This window comes from Rhinichthys klamathensis, unplaced genomic scaffold (genome assembly GCF_029890125.1).
Source record: "Rhinichthys klamathensis goyatoka isolate OS25496 unplaced genomic scaffold, OSU_Roscu_1.1 h1tg000147l_1, whole genome shotgun sequence".
In the NCBI taxonomy this organism is placed as follows: domain Eukaryota; kingdom Metazoa; phylum Chordata; class Actinopteri; order Cypriniformes; family Leuciscidae; genus Rhinichthys; species Rhinichthys klamathensis.
In genome coordinates this window covers 2952120-2971925 of record NW_026606682.1, presented here as the reverse complement: position 1 = coordinate 2971925, position 19806 = coordinate 2952120, and the positions used below count along the sequence as shown (strand labels likewise).

At 35.5% G+C, this 19806-nt stretch overlaps 1 protein-coding gene across 3 annotated transcripts in view; it reads right to left on the bottom strand.

The window, feature by feature from the left end:
• The window catches only part of plekhg5b (pleckstrin homology domain containing, family G (with RhoGef domain) member 5b), a 73436-nt gene that overhangs the window by 18358 nt on the left and 35272 nt on the right, over positions 1 to 19806 (bottom strand). For all 3 annotated transcript variants that reach the window (XM_056258032.1, XM_056258034.1, XM_056258035.1), the window contains 6 exons: positions 10192 to 10333; positions 9336 to 9435; positions 8119 to 8188; positions 7728 to 7819; positions 7306 to 7442; positions 6124 to 6296 (listed from right to left, as the gene is read on the bottom strand). In XM_056258032.1, coding sequence (XP_056114007.1) covers positions 6124 to 6296; positions 7306 to 7442; positions 7728 to 7819; positions 8119 to 8188; positions 9336 to 9435; positions 10192 to 10333 — 714 coding nt within the window. The remainder of the gene's footprint in view (positions 1 to 6123; positions 6297 to 7305; positions 7443 to 7727; positions 7820 to 8118; positions 8189 to 9335; positions 9436 to 10191; positions 10334 to 19806) is intronic.

The following is a 19806-nucleotide window of genomic DNA, read 5'->3' as shown; positions in this document are numbered from 1 at the left end:
AAGGCAACATTTCTCATTCATAGTTTAACTTGATGTACAAAAAATATATATATATATATATATATATATATATACACTACCGTTCAAAAGTTTGGGGTCGGTACGATTTTAAATACTTTTAAAAGAATTCTCTTCTGCTAACCATGGCTGCGCTTATTTGATTAAAAATACAACAAAAATCAGTTATAGTATTAAATACTATTCCAGTGTAAATCAGCTGTTTTCTGTGTGAATATATAGTAAAGTGTAATTTATTCCTGTGATCAAAGCTGAATTTTCAGCATCACCAGTGTCAGTGTCTTCAGTGTCAAATGATCCTTCACAAATCAGTATAATATGAGGATTTGATGCTCAAGAAACATTTATTATTACTATCAATGTTGAAACAGTTGTTGGTCTGTCAGTTGTACCGTTTTTTTTTTTTTTTAGGATTCTTTGATGAATAGGAAGTTCAAAAGAACAGCATTTGTTTGAAATAGAATCTTTTGTAACATTAAAAATGTCTTTACTGTCCTTGATAAATAAAAGTATTGATTTCTTTCCTCCAAAAAATAAAAATAAAATTCTCACTGACCCCAAACTTTTGAACGGTAGTGTATATATATATATATATATATATATATATATATATATATATATATATATATATATATATATATATAGACAAACTCCTACAAATGACAAAAACTACAAAATTACAAAACCATTCAAATTAAAAAGGAAAATATAAAAACAAACTAACTAATTTAAAATATAAATTAAACTAAATCATGATAAATCACATCTAACATAAAAGTTTGTTTATATAATAAATGTGTATTTATAATTATATTTACTGTATATATATATATTATATATGTGTGTGCGCATATATATATATATATATATATATATATACAGTATATACACACAGTATAAATGTATATGTACACCGTATATATAAATATATGTGTATATACAGTACACAGTATATACTGAGTATATATCTCAGTATATAATCTCGTTGTATCTGAGATTAGATAATATATATAAATCAGACATATAATATATATAAATATGATAATATTTATACACACATATATACGTCAACAAACTTTTATGTTAGATGCGATCAATCACGATTTATTGATTTGACAGCACTCATAAAAATATACACAAAATGTCTTAATGCACATTAAAAAAACTATGAATGTCATTGCATTAGATCATAAAAAAAACATCTAACCAAGCAGCATTTATTTTCAAGAAAGACCAATCTCATTTTTCAAGCTAAATATTTCACCAAAATATAATTTGTTAGGAGTTAATTGATTAAATGGGAAATAGAAATACTGTTACAGACAAAAAAGTATATTAAGACAAAGACAAAAAGAATTACAGAAAAAAATTACACTGACAATTTGTGATTGTTAAACTTTGCAAAACATGTCCATAATGATGAACTACACCTATAGTTACTCTATTGGAACTACTAGAACTGACTTCATAATTTAGACAACACACATAAAAAAAAACACCAGTTGGTTAAAAGTCATTAAGCAAAAAATGCCTCAGAAAAGTGATGTTAGTTCTGAAAAAACATCCGTAAGCATTGGAGTGCAGAGGACAGTTGTTTTGTTATCTAATGCAATGATATAGTCAGTGGGTGGAGGTGTTGCACATTCACAACACGACCAAGAGCCACTAAATCCATCATGATGAAACATTTCTCTGTGTCGCTGTGCCATGGAGGCCCCTGGGGGCCACGGGGACTTCTGACCTGATGGCCTGTAAGGTTGTGTAATACACCTCTCAGGTCATTAGACAGGTGTCCTCAGGCAAGACAGCTCTACTGCGCATCTGTGTGGGTGAACGGTGTGCCACAAACGCCAGCTTGCATTATCAATCTAATCTTATTTGACTAAAGCAACAGAGCCGCAGGTTAAAAGTGAAGAGGGGAGTCCTCAAGTCGACGCCTTTGGTGTGAGAGATGAATCCCAGCATGCATTTAAAACTGAACATCAACGGTAACCATAGTAACGACATTGGTTTTGTAACAAACATTAATACACCACTAGAGGACCATCTTATTTAGGTGAGTTGCTGTCAAAAGAAGGCCTGGGCAAAAAACACAACTTTCACCTGAAAACCTGCTCTTGTGAGACACTTGTCTTTCAGCTCCTGGGAGTGTAAAAGTCATGATGCTACATCAAACGCTCACGCTTCAAAGGTCACTCCCCCACCGGGGCGGATCTGGCCAATCAAACCTCAAAGAGGAGTCCTGGTGTCACCGCCGCACCAGTAATCCCAGGGGTGGTGGGCTTCTTTCTAAAGGTCAGACTTTGGTGAGGGGGCAAGACACAGTGGGGGCGACTTACCACATACAGGTCAAACGCGCTCGCACACAAAACCCAGCAGCTCTCATAAAAATTCCAGCGGAATAGTTGGCAGATGAATTGAGAATTCCATCAGCGGGAAACAGAGAAGGTCGGAAGACTTAAGGCTTAACAACAGATCACTGCTACTGTCAGAACAATCAAAACATACAGTCTAAAGCATATGCATATATATATATATATATATATATATATATATATATATATATATATATATATATATATATGTACACACACACACACATCTCAGGGGTGTTTCCTCCGAAGAGGCAAGGGAGACAGTGTCTTCTCAAAAAACTGGATGAGAAAATAATCGATATTACAAAATATAACACCACGCAAATATTACAAAATGTGACATTAAAAAGTGTAAAAGTCACTTGTTTTTATCAAGTAACATGATACAAATTCTGCTTTGTCATCACAGGAATAAATTATATTTTAAAATATACTAAAACAGAAAACAGTTATTTTAAATTGTTATAATATTTCATAATATTGCTGTTTTTACTATATTTTTGATCAAATAAATGCAGCCTTGCATGGTGTGCATAAGAGACTTCCTTCAAAAACAGGAAAAAAATCTTTTTGGATGGTAAATATAGACAAATATAAATTCTTCATAATTACAATAACTTTCTAGCTTTGTTTTGGCAAAAGGCACTTTTTACTACAATCCTGTATAAAAAAATAATAATAATAATAATATTATATATATACTGTGTGTGTGTATATATATATATATATATATATAAAGTAATTTATATGGTTTATAATGTTTTTTTTTTAGGAAAATTATATATATATATATATATATATATATATATAAAATTTTCTCAAAAAAACATAAACCAAATAAATTACTTTTCAAATCTATCAGGATGCCACAAGTGTAAAAAATAAAATAATTTGACCATCAAATTTAATGATAACAAATGACAAAAATCAAATGCTGATCAAGGTTCTGAAAAAATAATGTATTTGGGGGGAAATTTGAGACGGGCTATTTGCATATAATGAACAATAGGAATTGCGTCACAAAGTGATAAGGAATGACCCGCTGGAAAACAAAGAGGGTGGTGGAACCCAAAAATGTGTCAGTGGATACCATGATGTAAACTCTGGCAGGCTGTTGTCTTACAAATGTGTGAATGCAGACCACAATACTTGAATAACACCAGAGGCGATGACTGTGAAAGTGGAAACAGAAACAACAGCCCTTCTTTTTATTAAAACTGGTGAAAAATCTTAAGCTCAAGCTAGCCACATGATTTGACGAATCTTACCTGTCTGTCTGCAACACAAACAGGGTTTGTTTAAATTTCCAAACTCAAGTATGAGCAATAGCAGTATTGATGCATGCATTTATGTCAATGTGTGCTCAGATAATAGAACATTAAAGAGGTTTTCTTCTCCATTCAAAGACCAACCATAATCTTCCTTTTCGGCTGCAAACTAACCTTTTATTGTAAAGAAAAAACTGTAGATCAAACACTGGGTCTAATTAGTGAGATTCTCTGTGGTTTTCCTAAAAGCCCGTCTTTCCAAAAAACTGGAAAAACAAACCTGGATCTAATGCGTCATACCTATGCAATATTCTTCCAACACGTGCAGGCTTGTTTTATGCTGTTACGTAACATCCATCCATACACAGCGAAGCAAAGCCTGATGGGATGACAGACTAGACCTGAATGCTCTGTTCTGAGATTTTATTGCTAAGCCTGACGATTCAACGTCAAATCGCAATAAAAACCTATGAGGGACATGGACTTTACCCACAATCCTACGGTCTGCACTCATCTCTGATGCCTATTAATCCATGTTTGCACACGCACACAGGGGTGAGTTCAGGCTTGTCTTTCCATGAATCCATCTTTACTGAGCATCACAGCGCAACCGAGGAAATCCAATCCCATGATGTTGAAAGAGTAACCAGTGATTTCTACAGAGAAAAGCTAAAAAGTACACAATTGCCAACATCAGAAGCTCAGAGTGACCCGCGTGTGGCAGAGGATACAATCAGTGAACTTCCTGCATGAGGTAAAAATGTGTTATGTTTAAAAGGAAGGTCAGGTGGGATGACTTAGATATCATGAAAGAGAGGAACACATGAACACAGGGTCAACGGGGACAGCAAGTACACTAATTGGACATGCAAAGAGATTAGCCAATCATAACAGGGATCATTTACATATACAGTAGAAGTGTCAAAATTGATTTTAGAGGGGACAGAAAATGATCTTGTAAAAATTAAATTAAATAAAAAAAATATTTTTTAAATTAAATTAAATGTTAAATAAGTAATTAAATTAAATCCTCTACTATCAAGGGGGTGGACAAATGTACGGAGCCCCTAAAGGGACGTGGTGGTGGAAAAATTTTTAGGATGGGAGAATTTTTTTTCTCAAATCTTTTGCGTTCCCCCGAAAAACTTTGCGTTCCCTCGCAAAAGTTTTGCTTTCCCTCGCAAAGATATTTGCGTTCCCTCGCAAAAGTTTTGCTTTCCCTCGCAAAGATATTTGCGTTCCCACGCAAAACCTGTTGGCAGCTCGGACAGACACTTCCTGTTTAATGTCCCGCTGGCAGTGTTTCAGAGCTCCGTACGTTAATGGAGCGTTTCATAGTGTTTGAACTTGGACTCAAATATAAAGAAATGCGGTCAGTGCTTAACTCAATTGAAGTTCAGTGAAGTTGGCAATACACATAGGCTATTCGAACTTCCCGGATCAATATTCTTGAGCTAAACGTTGTTAAAACACAAACGACACCTATTTACAATCACAGTAACCTAGACAACGAGCTACAACCCAATTCTCCTCAAAACGAGCTTTATTATATAGGCTAAATGGATCTCTATGAGCAGGCGGCTGAGAGACAAGTCCGAAGGGACCATCTGCAAAGTGCAATATAACCCAAAAAACGCTGCTTCTGCTTCTGCACATTTTATATTATAAAAAAAAAAAATTATAACTTCACTGTAACACCAAATTTAGTTCACACATCACTTCTCTTATTTTGGTTATACACTTAGTTTGGGAAGTAATTGCACATAAAAAAATAAGTAGGTCTATTCTTTACACAAATTATATTGGTACTGTACGCAGCTAACATAATAGTTACAACCATAGCTTTTGCATTATATTTGCTTACTGAATTTGATGGCATTACACTGTATAACAGTGTGAAGTTACTGAATATTTTTTCTAAAAAGGGTAAAGTTATTGGAACTGAATTTGGTGACAGTAGCCTACAGTGTATCACAGTGAAGCTATTGAATATGTTAAATAATATCAAATGTGAGAAGGGTTTTGGGATGCGAGGGAATGCAAACATTTTGTGTGGGAACGCAAAAGATTTGAAAAAAAAAAATTCTCCCATCCTAAAATTTTTTCCACCACCACGTCCCTTTAGGGGCTCCGTACAAATGGTCTTGTAAAATTAAATTATAACTAAAAACATTACAAGGACTTAAAAAAAAAAAAAAAAAAAAAAATCACATTAGGCCGGACAATGGTCTTTCAAATCTAAGTTACGACTAACAACCCTGACTAACACTATATAGGACTTGGGTTAAGAAATAAAATTCTGCAAAACAAAAAAACAAAAAAATAAAACAAGCAATTTAGGCCATGTTTCTAAACCAAATTTATGACACAAAAAGCATCTATAAGCACCCTATAGCATCTATAAGCACATTAGGCCATGTTTCTAAAACAGATAAAAAAAAAAAAAAAACGTCACTACTGACCAGTATGTCCACGGCCACGCTCTCCCGCCGCGGCAGGGACCCGTGCTCTGCCCTCTCACTGCCCGGTGTGAGGATGTAGACGCTGCCCCCTCCTGTCGGCTTCATGTTGGGCAGACTGAGAGAGCGCAGGTCCTTCACGCTCTGCTCCACCTTCAGTTCATCGCCGGGTCGAGCTGCACAAAAACACAACATAATACAATGTAAAGTCATTTAATATAATATAATATGCCTGTAACCATGGTAAAAAAATGTTGCTTTAATAAAATACTATTTTAAATATGAAATCAACATTTAAATTAATTGATTATTATTAATATTGTTATTATTATTATTATTATGTTGTTGTTGCCATTTAATAACGAAATAATTCATGTTAAATTATTAAATTAAAATAAAAACAAACAATGTAAAAAATTTAAATTACAAAAATATATATATACAAAACAAAATAACTAACCAAAACAACTTTAAAAAACAAACTTAACTAAATTTCGATGACTAACACTATAAGGACTTGGGGGGTAAAATTATAAAATATGGTCCTTCTGTCATCCATATGCATATTAGGCCATGTTACTAGAACTGATTTACAACACAAAATAAACTAAATGATTCAATTAAAAAATACTTACAATACTGTGTGGATTATTGTTAGTAAGAATTAGTGTTTAATTCCAAACCCAGTACAAATGAATATGCTCAAATCCTTTGTAAGTATGATTCAAAGTAACAGAAGGTCTTCAAAAAGAGTAGATCTCTCCACTCCTCAGACTAGCTGTTAATGTCTCAATCATTTGAGAACGAACCCTTCATTTCACACTCGCGTCACAGGCTCAGTATTACGCAAGAGCGGTAGGTGGGATGTCTGTGTTGGCTTTATCAGATTAAAGACGTGGGGATGGAGACTTATAAAGACAGGCACATGGTTGTATAGTCATGAAAAGAGTCACATGAGTTCTTTAGAAGTAGAACAGCTCTAATGAAGTTTAATTGGTCACACCTCATTTTGCGGGAAACTGTCTGGTTCTGTGGACACAATGTTTGTCGTGTTGTGTAATACCGAGATATGTTTTGAAGTATAATGCGATAAAACTGTTACATTGATGTGCTGAAAATGATGCTGATGAGAAAGTGGTCACACTTCAAAGCACATCATAAAACATACAGGGTATGTACACTTACCTTTTACTTTAAGGTAATGTCCTCCAAAACGATACGCCTCAAATTGGAGTGAGAGTGGAGTGTTCGACTGGTCCAGGAATAGATGGACTCGGGATAACTCAATGCCCTTGCGCTCGAAAATTGGTCCGAGCACTTCTCTAAAGAATGACAAAATGAGTGCATAAGTTTCAAAAACAGAGTTATCAACATTTAAAATCAGCCAATCACAGATTTAGACCTTTGAATGGTAATTTTGAAATGGTAGTTTTTCAAATAAATTTTGAACTTAAATATTGGACACATTAACTACTCACTCACAGAAAAAACACACAAAAACAAAGTTTACTAGCTAATTTTGTTCCTCAACCGGTAGAAAATGGCGTTGGCAACACCAAGGTTGTGGGTTCAAATCCCAGGGTACACAGATCTGTTCCCTGACTCACTGTAACGTCTTCTTTTTGACAGCGGGGACGATCTCCGTGTCAATGTCTATGTTGAGGTCAAACTTGAGGCTGAAGCACTCCTTTCTGGGGTCCTGTAGGGGGCGACAGACCAACACTGGTCAAAGGTGGGCGGCAGACAGACCACTTCCAGTCATTCACACCAAACTCTAAATGTGATCGTCACAAGATATCGATCAAGGGACCACATACTGGGGCTGCTGATGATCGTGTCATTTCCTGTGCACTACGTCAGATAGGAAAGTCCACATTCAAGTCTGTGCTTGTACAGTAAAACTAATGTGATATGTAGGATGGGGGCTATACTGTTTGTGCTTGTTTTCAGATTAACATTGAGCAATGGAAAAAGAAAAGAAAAGAGGAGAGCGCTTACATCAGTGTGGCGTCGCCGGGGCTTCTTTCCGTCTCTTCCTTTCAGCTTCATACCTCCAGTCTTGCGTTCTCTGTCAAAAGACAGAAAAGCACCACAGGCACATGAGGACAGAGGGTCATGCCATCTGCGTGTGACATTATCACTTAGATTTTTTTAGGGCTAAATGATTTAGGAAAAAAAATAATAATAATAATTTCAGATTAAAATTGCAATTGTAGTAAAAAAAAAAAAAGAAAGAAAAAAAGAAAAGAAAAAGCGCTACAGGTTTGCTGTGCTTGTTTGTAGAACTGCACAATTTGGCCAAAAAATTTGATTATATACAAGTATGACTATAAAATAATAATAATAATATTGTTATTATTAATAAATACAAATATTAAATAAAATAAATGTGGCCCAATTTCGCCACAGATTTTGTGATTATATCAATATCACTATAATAATATTAATACGTTTAATAATTATTGTTATTATCATCATCATTAAATAATTAAACAAATAAATATAAATAATACATATTAATACATTTCTTAATATTTCACTGTAAATTTAAAAAAGTATTTATGAAAAATAATATAAATATACAGAAATATGATACATTTGTAAGTAATACAATAATAAAAGTACAATTCTAATTGTAATTTTATATGGTAAATATTGTAAGTAGTGCTTTTATTTTGGCGGGAAACTGCAGGGAGCCCTTAAAGCATCTCTTTTGTTGAAAACATTCGGTTTATGAGCACTTCTCAAATTTGGGAAGATGGTTAGCATCTGTTACATTCCCAAAGGCATGTTATAAGCGACCCAAACTAAGAGCGCTTACAGAGATTGAGTTTGTGTGAAGTTTACTGTGAACCGAGCCGTTCAGAAAAGAACTCAGTTCCGTGATTCACTCCGAAACTCTTTATAAAGGCTGCGATTTAATTAAATAAATATATTAGACAAATCGCATTAAGCCATATAAAGATTTCAGTTTTATTTTGATTCATCATCTAGCCCTAGAATTATATCTCCATTGATCCATTTCAGATTAACCGTGTGTATTTCACCTTTGTTCGGGTTTCATGCCCTTCAGCTTGATTTGAATGGTTTCGAATGCACACAAAAAAACGCTGCATTTCGCATCACTATGTTGTGCAATGTTTTGGTGAGTACAGGCTGAAAGATTCCATATGGTTATTTGAATGTTGTGTGACGGTTGTGGATCACCGACTGACCCTCGCTCAGTGCTTCCTTCCTCGTCTTCCTCTAGGTCTGAAGGGGGGCTCGTGCGAGGTGGACAGGAACGCGTCGACACATTCCGCGCCAGGATAGAACCTGACGACACAGATCTGATCTCACAATCTTCACTCTTTATAGACAGGGCTGTTATCGTTAACTGAAACTAAAACTATTAAAACATTTCTGTTGATTGAAAGAAAGCTGAAATAACAATATTAGTTAAAAAACTTAAAATAAACAAACTAAAATTATTAAAATGGAAATAATTAAAAACTAAAACTAACAAATGACTGAAATGCTGAAATAAAAATAAATTAAACCTAAATAGCAATATTAAAAAAAAAAAGAAAGAAAGAAGAATAAAATCACAAAAGCACAGAACAAAATGGCTCAAAGTTAAACTAAAATGAACATGAAAACTAAAAATCTAAAAATAAAAGCCAATTCAATAATAAATTAATAAAACTAAAATAACTGCTTCATAATAATAAAACAATTATTTTCACTAAATAATGGTGCAGATATACATTTTTTCAAAAAGATAAAGATCAAATAAAAATATAAAGAATTTAAGTCAAATTATTTAAGTTAATTTCTTTTAATAAAAAATACTTGAATTTTTCTGCCAACAAGAAATAAATATAAAAAAAAATACTTTATCAAATAAATTTCTGTTAACTTATTTTATTTAAAATCAGCATCTGTTGATCTGTGACTGAATGGTTGAATTTGAATGGTAGTTATTGGTTGTAGAAATGAACCTGGCACTCAGTCCAGGTGTTTTTTGTACGAACCGTAAACCTGTTTGTCAGAGAGAAACATGAGTGTGTTTGTGCCTGTTGGACCATTTACCTTGTGGCTGTATGTCAAAGCGAGGATGCCTGTCAAAGTGCATGCTGTCAGAGTCATCCAGGTGACAGCGAGAATCACATGACTCACACAGGTGCAGAGGGCTTTTACCGTTCAGTTCCTGGCAGTCTGGGTGATGACACACCTACAGGAACAGAGAGAAATCATCCATCAGAACCTTTGAGTCACTCGGGGTCAGTTTCATTTCACTTAACCGCACCACAAAAACACTTCATACCGTTGCTTCTGCAAGCTGAAGTCACTGTCTAGGTGTTGAAGTCACTGTCTAGGTGTGTAACTTTCTCTTCTGATAGTTCACATCATCACATACAGTCTCAAACACAACCGTACACACACACATGGCTAAAAAGTCTTGTTTACACCCCATAACCAATCCCAAAACTAGAAATATGATAATTTACTGTCAAGGTACAGGGGATGGCTCACAATTTAATACCATGAATATATACTGTACATGGCAACAGAATTCATTACTATAGTATTTACATATATTATTATTTAGGTTCAAGAGTAGCATGGTACATGGGTCAAGAATATGGTACATGTGCAAAAACCATTGTAATAGCACGGTACTTTTTTGTTTGTCATATAATTTTGTAGTATTTTTTTTTCTTAGACAAGTACTATGGTAGTATAATGTGATTTTTACTGTTTTTGACTCTCATGCTCACTAAGGCTGTATTTATATGATCAAAAATACAGTAAAAAACGCAATATTGTGAAATATTATTATAATTTAAAATAACCTACTGCAAAATGTCATTTATTCCTATGATGGCAAAGCTAAATTTTCAGCATCATTAACCAGACGTCAGTGTCACATGATCCTTCAGATTTACTGCTTTGTACGTTGAAAATAGCTGTGCTGCTTAATGTTGCTGTGGAAACTGTGATAAACTTTTTCATGATGCTTTGATGAATAGAAGGTTAGAAAGAACAGCATTTATTTGAAATCAAAATATTTTATAACATTATACTGTAAATGTCTTTACTGTCATGTTTGATTAAAGCATACTTGCTTAAAGTATTAATTTCTTCAAAAGAAGACCCAAAACATTTGAACGATTGCCCATATATAGGGATAATATCAGATGAAAATGGTACGGTTGTTTAAAGCAACACTAAGTAAGATTTTTTACCTTAAAATAATGTTTTCAAAATCGTTTCAGTGGTTCATCAAGTCGTGACATGGTGAAATGCACTTATGCCTCCGCTTTGTGGTCCTTTATCTGATATATCCACGCTATGTAAGATTGCCAGATCGGGTCGCGTTTCTGTAGTCCGAATGAGACATAAGAAAACTACAAATTTGACTTGCTTTACGGCAAGCGTTAAAATTGCCGATAGGTGGAGCGTACTCGACAGTAGACTACAACTACATGTAAGATACCTAGCAGCCGGGTAGCTTTTGAATTGTCATCATGATTACAAAGCCAGTGCTGGATAAACAGAGCATGTGCGTGTGTGCGCGTGCGCGTGCGACAGTTGGATGCGGTAGGCTAAATTATTTACGACAGCGGTAATGGACAATTCCGCTTCCAACCTGTAGGGCGACCGCAGAGGAAAAGTTACTTGGTGTTGCTTTAAACTTTAGGGGACGGCCCAGGTATGATATGTCACATGGACTGTTTGGATAGTAGAATGCTGTAGAGATTTAACCAATTTAGGCATAGCAAGAAAAATGTGCATAAACATTTTTTACAACACATAGCAGAAACAGAGTCATGTGAATCATCTAATTTAAGCTAAAGTTGCACAGACAGCTCTGAAGAGATAAAGTCCTTGAGAAAAGATCCATTCTTCCATTAGAATCTCAAAAACGGATTCAATCAAGAACCACAACAAGTTTCAGGTTGATACAGTTTACACCGTTATGTATGCAGCTTGCTGTTTCATATAAAAGCATCGACTGTCACACCTACTCAAGCTTAATCCAAATCCCTCCGAAATGACTCATATTGAAAAATAGCGATCAGACGACCGTCCCCTCCTCTTACCTTCCACGTTATGGGATGTGCGCAGGCCGCCCCATCCGTGGGCATCCGTGGACGGCAGTCCATGGTGGAAAAGAACAACACTTCAGTACCGTCACACACCCCAAAACCGCACTGAAGGGTCCCAACAAGTCATCCCCTTCCCCCCAAAGAACCAACAAGATGTCCAATTAATCCACCCCCTTGGTGTCTAGTCAGGTTAAGCGCTCATGGGGGCAGGGCAGTTTTAGGGTAGTCCTGGTCTTCCCCAACAACCAAATCAGTCTTCAGATGTCCAAAGCCCCTCTAATCTGAGGAGCTAATCATCTGCTGTGCGCTCTCACAAACCCTTCTGATGGGGCGGTGGAGATTAGATTTGGCTCATCTCTTTCTCAGACTGGACGTCACCTCAAAAGGGTTCTACCCCGAGGAAGAAAGGCAGCCTCGGCTCCATAAAGTTTTTAAATAGAGCTTGCTTTTAAATTGGCCTTGTTGTCTGTAATAGGCATGACATGGTCAACCACAATAAGGACAATTAGGTTAGGTGTACCTTCATGTTTTTCAGATCCAAAGGCTTTTTGGGACTTTGTGCAAAGCTGCAACAGCTTTAAATGCAAGAATAGTCAAATATGGATTCAATGTGACCACACAAATCACTTTAGCGCAAAAGGGATAATTCACCTAAAAATGAAAATTCTGTGGAATTCTGTGAAAACTAGGGATATAAATGATGACAATTTTCATTTTGGGGTGAACTATCCCTTTAAACACTGGTGCATTCTTAAGCCCAAAGTATACTTCTGTTTAATGCATATGTGAGGGTCCGCGTATAGTATGTGTGTACACTTTGTACACGAAGTTCGCACATGCGCACTGAATTTGGTTTGCACTAATCAGTTGTTCCACAAGGTGGCAAAACTGGCCCAGGCCATTGAATCACATTAGAAAACGAAACTTAAGAGACGGAACAACAACAAAATACCAGAGACTGCGACAACAACAAGCCGCATTGACAAGCACGAGTATGAGGGGGTTATGAGACATTTTTGTCGGTCATCATAACTTCTGGAGAGAAATAGCGCAGACACTGGACAAAGATGAAACTTTCTAGAGCGCATGTGTCGACCGCTGGTGTTCGCATGCGCTACCAAATAGAGTAAACTTTGAAAGGCTTTAAGTATAATTTAGGCTTTCTGAGTCAGAGCTTTATAGATATTCATAAACGTGGAAGATAAATGGGCACATATTGGGGAAAAAAGCTACATTTTGGTCTCCATTGGCATTGCATTCTCTATGGAAAAGGTTTTCAAATTTAGGTCCAGGGCTTCCCTGAGGTCTGCTAAATAAAAAAATAAATAAAAACCAAATAAAACAATTCTGAACTTGTACTTCACGAAAACATTACACAATAAAATTAGAATGATATAGCAGAAACAACATATAATATGCAAATTAGTGCGGTCAAATCGATTAATCACGATTAATCGCATCTAACAAAAATTTGTTTACATAATATTTGTGTGTATATTTGTTATTAAATTTATATATCATATATATCTGTGTGTGTCTGTGTATATGTACATATGTGTGTATTTTATGTGTGTGTATACAGTACAGACACGCACAGACATGTATATGATAAATATAAATTTAATAATATATACAAATTATGTAAACAAACTGTTATGTTCGATTTGACAGCACTAATACAAATGCATGTAGAAAGTGATCAACAGTGATCTAACACGCACACAATAACTAAAGCACATTAGATTTTTTTATAGTGGGGATTATGACCGATTATGAGAGAAAAGACGACAGGTCATTCCTCTTTACAGTAAAACTTCCTGCACAGAGGTCAACAGAACAGCCTGTATACTCACGTAATTGTGTGTTTGCCATGAGCCGCTGCTATGACAACTGGCAGCTTTTTCTGCGCTGTGAGGAGTTTGGAGAGCCGAGCTGAATCACCGGTGGGGACTAATGTTCTCTAACGAGTTACGGCACATTTGTCTGAAGGAGAACAGGACTCATCGCCGTTTATGGATTGGCTGAGAGTGTGAACCTTACCCCGGGGCAGTGGCATGAGATGCGCGATCACGTATTCACACCCATTTAGTAATGAAGAGAGAGGTGATAAAGAAGTTCTGGAGAAAGTTGATGTGAAAGATGAGACTTTGCGCCAAGAAAGCTCTCACTACCTTCTTAGGCAGCTTCCTAAACAGCATACTACTGATATGACATGGGCGGCTTCTCTCGAAATGATCACTGTCACATCACGCAATTAGCAGTCCTTAGGAAGTGCACTTAAAACTCTCGACTTGAGTTGTTTTCAATCAGTGTTATTGCTTAATAGAACTACAAAAAAAAAAATATATATATATATATATATATATATATATATATATATATATATATATATAGGCCAAAAATAAAATATAAATATTAGATGATTAACTTAAACTTTAAAAACTTAAGTGAAAATTAGAAAACCCTTTTTGCTAAACAAAACTTAACTAAACAAAAATAGAAATAAAAAAACTAATAAAAATTACAAAAACACATTAAATTACTCAAATGTAAACTAAAATGAATTTATATACAAATAAAAGCCAATTCAAAATATTAATAAATATCATAATAGTAGCCTATATAAATAATAGTAAAAATAACAGTGATTCCAATAAATTAGTTTTTTTATTAGAACATTGCTAAGCTAAGAATATGACCCTGTAAAACGCACAATGATGTTCTGTAAAAGATTGGATACTTCTCAGTCCAACATTGGACTTTTTTTTTTTGTTCAATGGGTTGAGGTGAATTCTGGGAATTTAGCTAAAATGTGGTTATCTTAGTAGGCAGAATCAAGTTGTTGATTGTTTGAAACAACCTCACATATGGAGCACACTTATAATACTTGCACCATTTTGTCTAAAAAAAAAAAAAAAAAAATTACTAAAACTAAAATAATCACTCAAGAAGCCAAAATGTTATAAGCGAATTTAGGCATTACAAACAATATAATGTACATTATAAAAATTGGATATTAATTTTGAAATTTGCATTACAAACGCACAATTGAGTCTTTCTGAAACAGCTTAATCGAGAGACTTCAAGCATGTTATGTGCTGACCAAACAGTTGGGCAATTAAGGGACCCTCAGCCAGGGATCAAAGCCAAGGACAGCTGAATTTGTGTGTGTGTGTGTAGGCTGTCTGATTTTGAAGTTGTGCTGGATTACCCATGGGCCTCAGGAAGGGGCAATGTGTTTTGAGTGTGGAGGTGAATGTAAGCGAACAGCAGAGAGAAACAGACAGCTGTGAACACACACACACGTGTCCAGAGGGGCTTATCGAATTTAGGGACCATTCTTAGCTATTACATGTGCACACTCACAACAAAAACAAAAATGTACTTAGTTAAAGGTACAATATGTAACTTTTTTTTGTTCAAAACTAACAAAATGTAAATAATGAGTCAATACATCATAAATCCTTCTTCCAAACCGTGTTTTGTCTTACCCTGATTCACTATGGTAAGCTTATTTTAAGTGTTTACATTTTAGACCTGTCGGGATGAATAGACCTTCGCGGGGAATAGAGTAAAGTGTATGGTGTGTGAGTGCCATATGTTAGTTGTCACAATGAGTGAGAAAGGTTGACATGGAGCAGTTCAAATCTCCAACCTCCGGAGAATCACCCGTTTAAAACAAACATCGAACAGAGGAGAGTCTGCTGGCAAAAAGAGAATACGATAGAGCTCGTAATAAAACCAGAATCAACATTCGCCTGGCTTTTTGGAGATGGCGAAAACTGAGGGCTTTGAAATGTTGTAAAAGTGACGCGGAGAGGTCATTTTTAGGGCTGCGTTTGTTCAGACTGCAGGTAAATGTGGCTAAGATCAGATTTTTTTGCTCACATGCGACTCTGTTTTTCTCATGATAGTGTGAACGGCAAAAACCACATTGAATCTGATCGTTTCCATTCTGTTTTGTGCCACTTCCATATGTGATCCTAAATCCGATACAGGTCAGATGTTTTGCAATGCGGCCTCAGTCTGAACAGACATATCGGAATTCATTCGACTTTTACGTCACTCTATAGATCAACATTCATCGCAACTCTGCCCTCATGAGTCACTTCAAAGACTTTACATACCCGAAGTTATCAAGACCGTCGCAAAATGTGTCAGTGGAAGGACAGATGTGTCAGAACTCATAAATATTACAGCGACAGTTTTATATACAAGCAAAACATGAGCGCTTATATCATAAAGGTTTAAAAACTATGCTCTTCTTTTTCATATCGGAATCGAGCACAAAGGCTCGCAGTGTGAATGTAGCCTATAATTCAACAGGTGAGTAAGGTATTTTATTGAACAGATACATTTCGCCATATGTAGCTCTAACAGAGACGAAGCACAACCAAAACAATGTTCTCCCACAAAATGCATGCAGCTTTTTTAAATCGCTAGTTACATTTTGTTCATTTAACTAAAAGCTTGAAATAGCATGGCTAAAACAACCAAAAATCAAATTACTTGTAACCGGAAATGTGTTTCGTTCCTCGTTACGATAGCAGCCTCCATCCCCATTTATCAGAGCGCATTCATCTGAGGATTATGACGTTATGTGGGCTTTAATAATTTCATGCCCTCATTTCTCCATCAATAATCTTTCAAGCAATTAAGCCTTGATTTGCAAAAGCTTTTCATTAATGAAAAATCAGGTTTTTTTTTAAATATTTCATCAGCATCAATCTGCAAAGTTGACCTGGAGTGAAGGGGACCCATGGTGAACAGGTTTTCTGGTCTATATGTGCTGTGCAGACAGTGTAAAGAGTTTCAGGTCAAATGTCAAGTGAAGTGTCCTTTAGTGCAGGATTAAACCGTCTGCCACAAAACTGAGCACCTGTTCCCTTTAACTGCACAGCTCGCTCGGTCTTATATAATGTACATTTTCATCCCTCTTTCGCACACAGATAATCATGTCAGCGTTTAATCTCTCCTTTCATGGAAAGCTGCATGAGAAATTTGCCCTCGCCATTTGGAAGGGCGAATGAAATTATGCGCGAGCAACAATGAACCGTGTAAAACGCTACCAACTACTTTTATTATACATCATTTTTTAATATTTTGTCTAGTATCAACATAGCATGATGAAAATAATGTATAATAAAATCCCAGTTTTGTCACAATTATACTGCACCGATGTTTTAAATGTCAGTTTTTTTTATCTGCAGGTCCACAATGGGTTTTTTTGCCAAATAAATACTGCATTTATTGTAAAAATAAATAGTATTATTAGATTGTTATATAATATATATATATATACATATATATATTTATTTATTATCTATCCATCCATCCATCCATCCATGTATATACACACACACAAAGATGTACCCACTTAAAATATCTTAAAACTGTCTTGACGTATTTCCTGTTGATACAGGATGTTTAGGTAGGACATTTCAAAGGGCTCGTTTATTAGCTCGTACTATTTTTTTTAAATAGTCCTTAGTTATATCTTAGTTTCATATCACACATAAAGATGACTTGCTACAGCCTAATAGATTGAAGTGTGAGGGACATTCTCCTCTAGATAGCATTTAATTGGACAATTTGTGCAGTGCAACACAAGTCATCAATATATTTGTTCTGTTGTCCTAAAAGTTAAAGACAGTACATTTTAAATGCATATACAATATTTGTTAAAAGTGAACTCCTAATTTTCAACAAACAAAAAAAATAGCTTGTTCAACTAGGAACTCTAAACTGGGTAACAGGATATGTTGAAACTCAAACAGAGGGACATTACAAAATTGAGCAACATCAAATAAAACTCAAAGGGGAAAAATGGTAAAAAAGCACACCTGTACAACACATACATTGCATAGGCATGCAAACGCTTCACACTATCATTTGATTGCGTATATATATATACACTACCTGAAATCAGCTGATATTGCATAAGCATAATTAAATGTTAGTTAGTGAAGGTCACACCAAAACAACACGCTCTTCAACACGCTTCCCACAGTTCTTCCTTTTCTCACCCTGACTATATGAGATGTGAAACTGGATTCATGTCACTCTGACTATCATCGAGCTGTGGTGCTCACGTGGGGGGCATGAGTTTGTGTCCGTGACCAAGGCCAAACAAGACCTGAAACTCACTGACAACAGCTTCACATTCTAACTAAATCACTGAATCATCATTGCAGTGCAATAGATTATGAAAAAACATCTCACTTGTACTGTAATTTCAACCTCAGACACCACACCTAACGACACTTTACTGACCTTTCGATGCATTTTGCATCTAAAAATGGCAAAAGTGGGTTGAATCTGAACCAGGTTGATATAATCAGTGCTTTTGAAGAAGATGCCAGGTTAGTGGCAGGGTTACTATAGTTAACTAAAACGATATCATCAATTATGCATACAGCATTGTTTGGGATGTTCGATAAGTTCCATCGTGAAATATTATATATGAAATAAAAGCCGTCCAATCAGGTAGTGAACATATCCCTATGCCTTTAGGTTCACTGTTAAAGTCCCAATGTGAACGCTAAGAGGACCACAACTCATTTTTATTAGTTTGGGCCGGACCAAACAAACCGAACTACAAGTGTGAACACACCCTCAGTCATGTTTTTCAATTTTAATGAAAACACTAAGTAAACAGAACCATTCTTAAACACACAAAGTCTGATGATCAAAAACAGGCTTAAAATCAGCCCAACCCTGACAGCATCATGGTGTGATCAGTGTGAGAAAACGGTCTGAATCACTAAACAGCCTTAAATGTCTCGATTCACACTCACGCATCTGTGATTCTCCCGTCTGACGCTTATGACGTCTATAAACATTGACACGCTGTCGCTTAAACACAACAGAACAAAACATACATTCAGACTCATTAAATGCTGATTCATATCCCTCTTGAGTTCAACCCAAATACAGTTATCTATCAAGCTATGCTTACAAAGACAAACAGTCATCCAGAAAAGAGTTAACTACACTAATCTAACCATCTAGAGTAAGAGTTTTGCAACAGCTGTTAGAAGTCTCAGCTGTTTTTTTTTTCCATTTATATAATTTCTTATGAGGATGTCATCAAAAAACTGAGAGCTGTGTGTGCGAACTTGAAGCATAGCCAAATTTTTCCATAACAAACATGAAAATTTGTGTCACAAGGACATTATTATGATTTAAAAGAATCAAACAGACAAATAAATAAAAATCATATGAACCATGGGAATAAAATCCATATAAAAGATAAGCATGGATAATGGCACAGCATCGTGTCACTGCATCTAACCTGCCTTTTATGTTATAAGTGCTTTAGTTTGCAAACTACACCCAGACACATGGTGTGGTTTAGTAATTACGTGAACGAGCAATTACGCAACTGATGCAACAGCCAAACATCTTTTGACTTCTTTGCTTCTGTGCGCATAGAAAAAAACAACTAATGAAGGAAATGAAATCAGAGCTGTTGCAGTTTGCATTGGTTTTCAGTACCAGACTCCAATGCCACAGCCGTTGAGTCCAAAACAAGCGTCTGGCTCATAAAGTACACATTAAAATAAAATAGATTAAAAAATAAAAAGGCATTTAC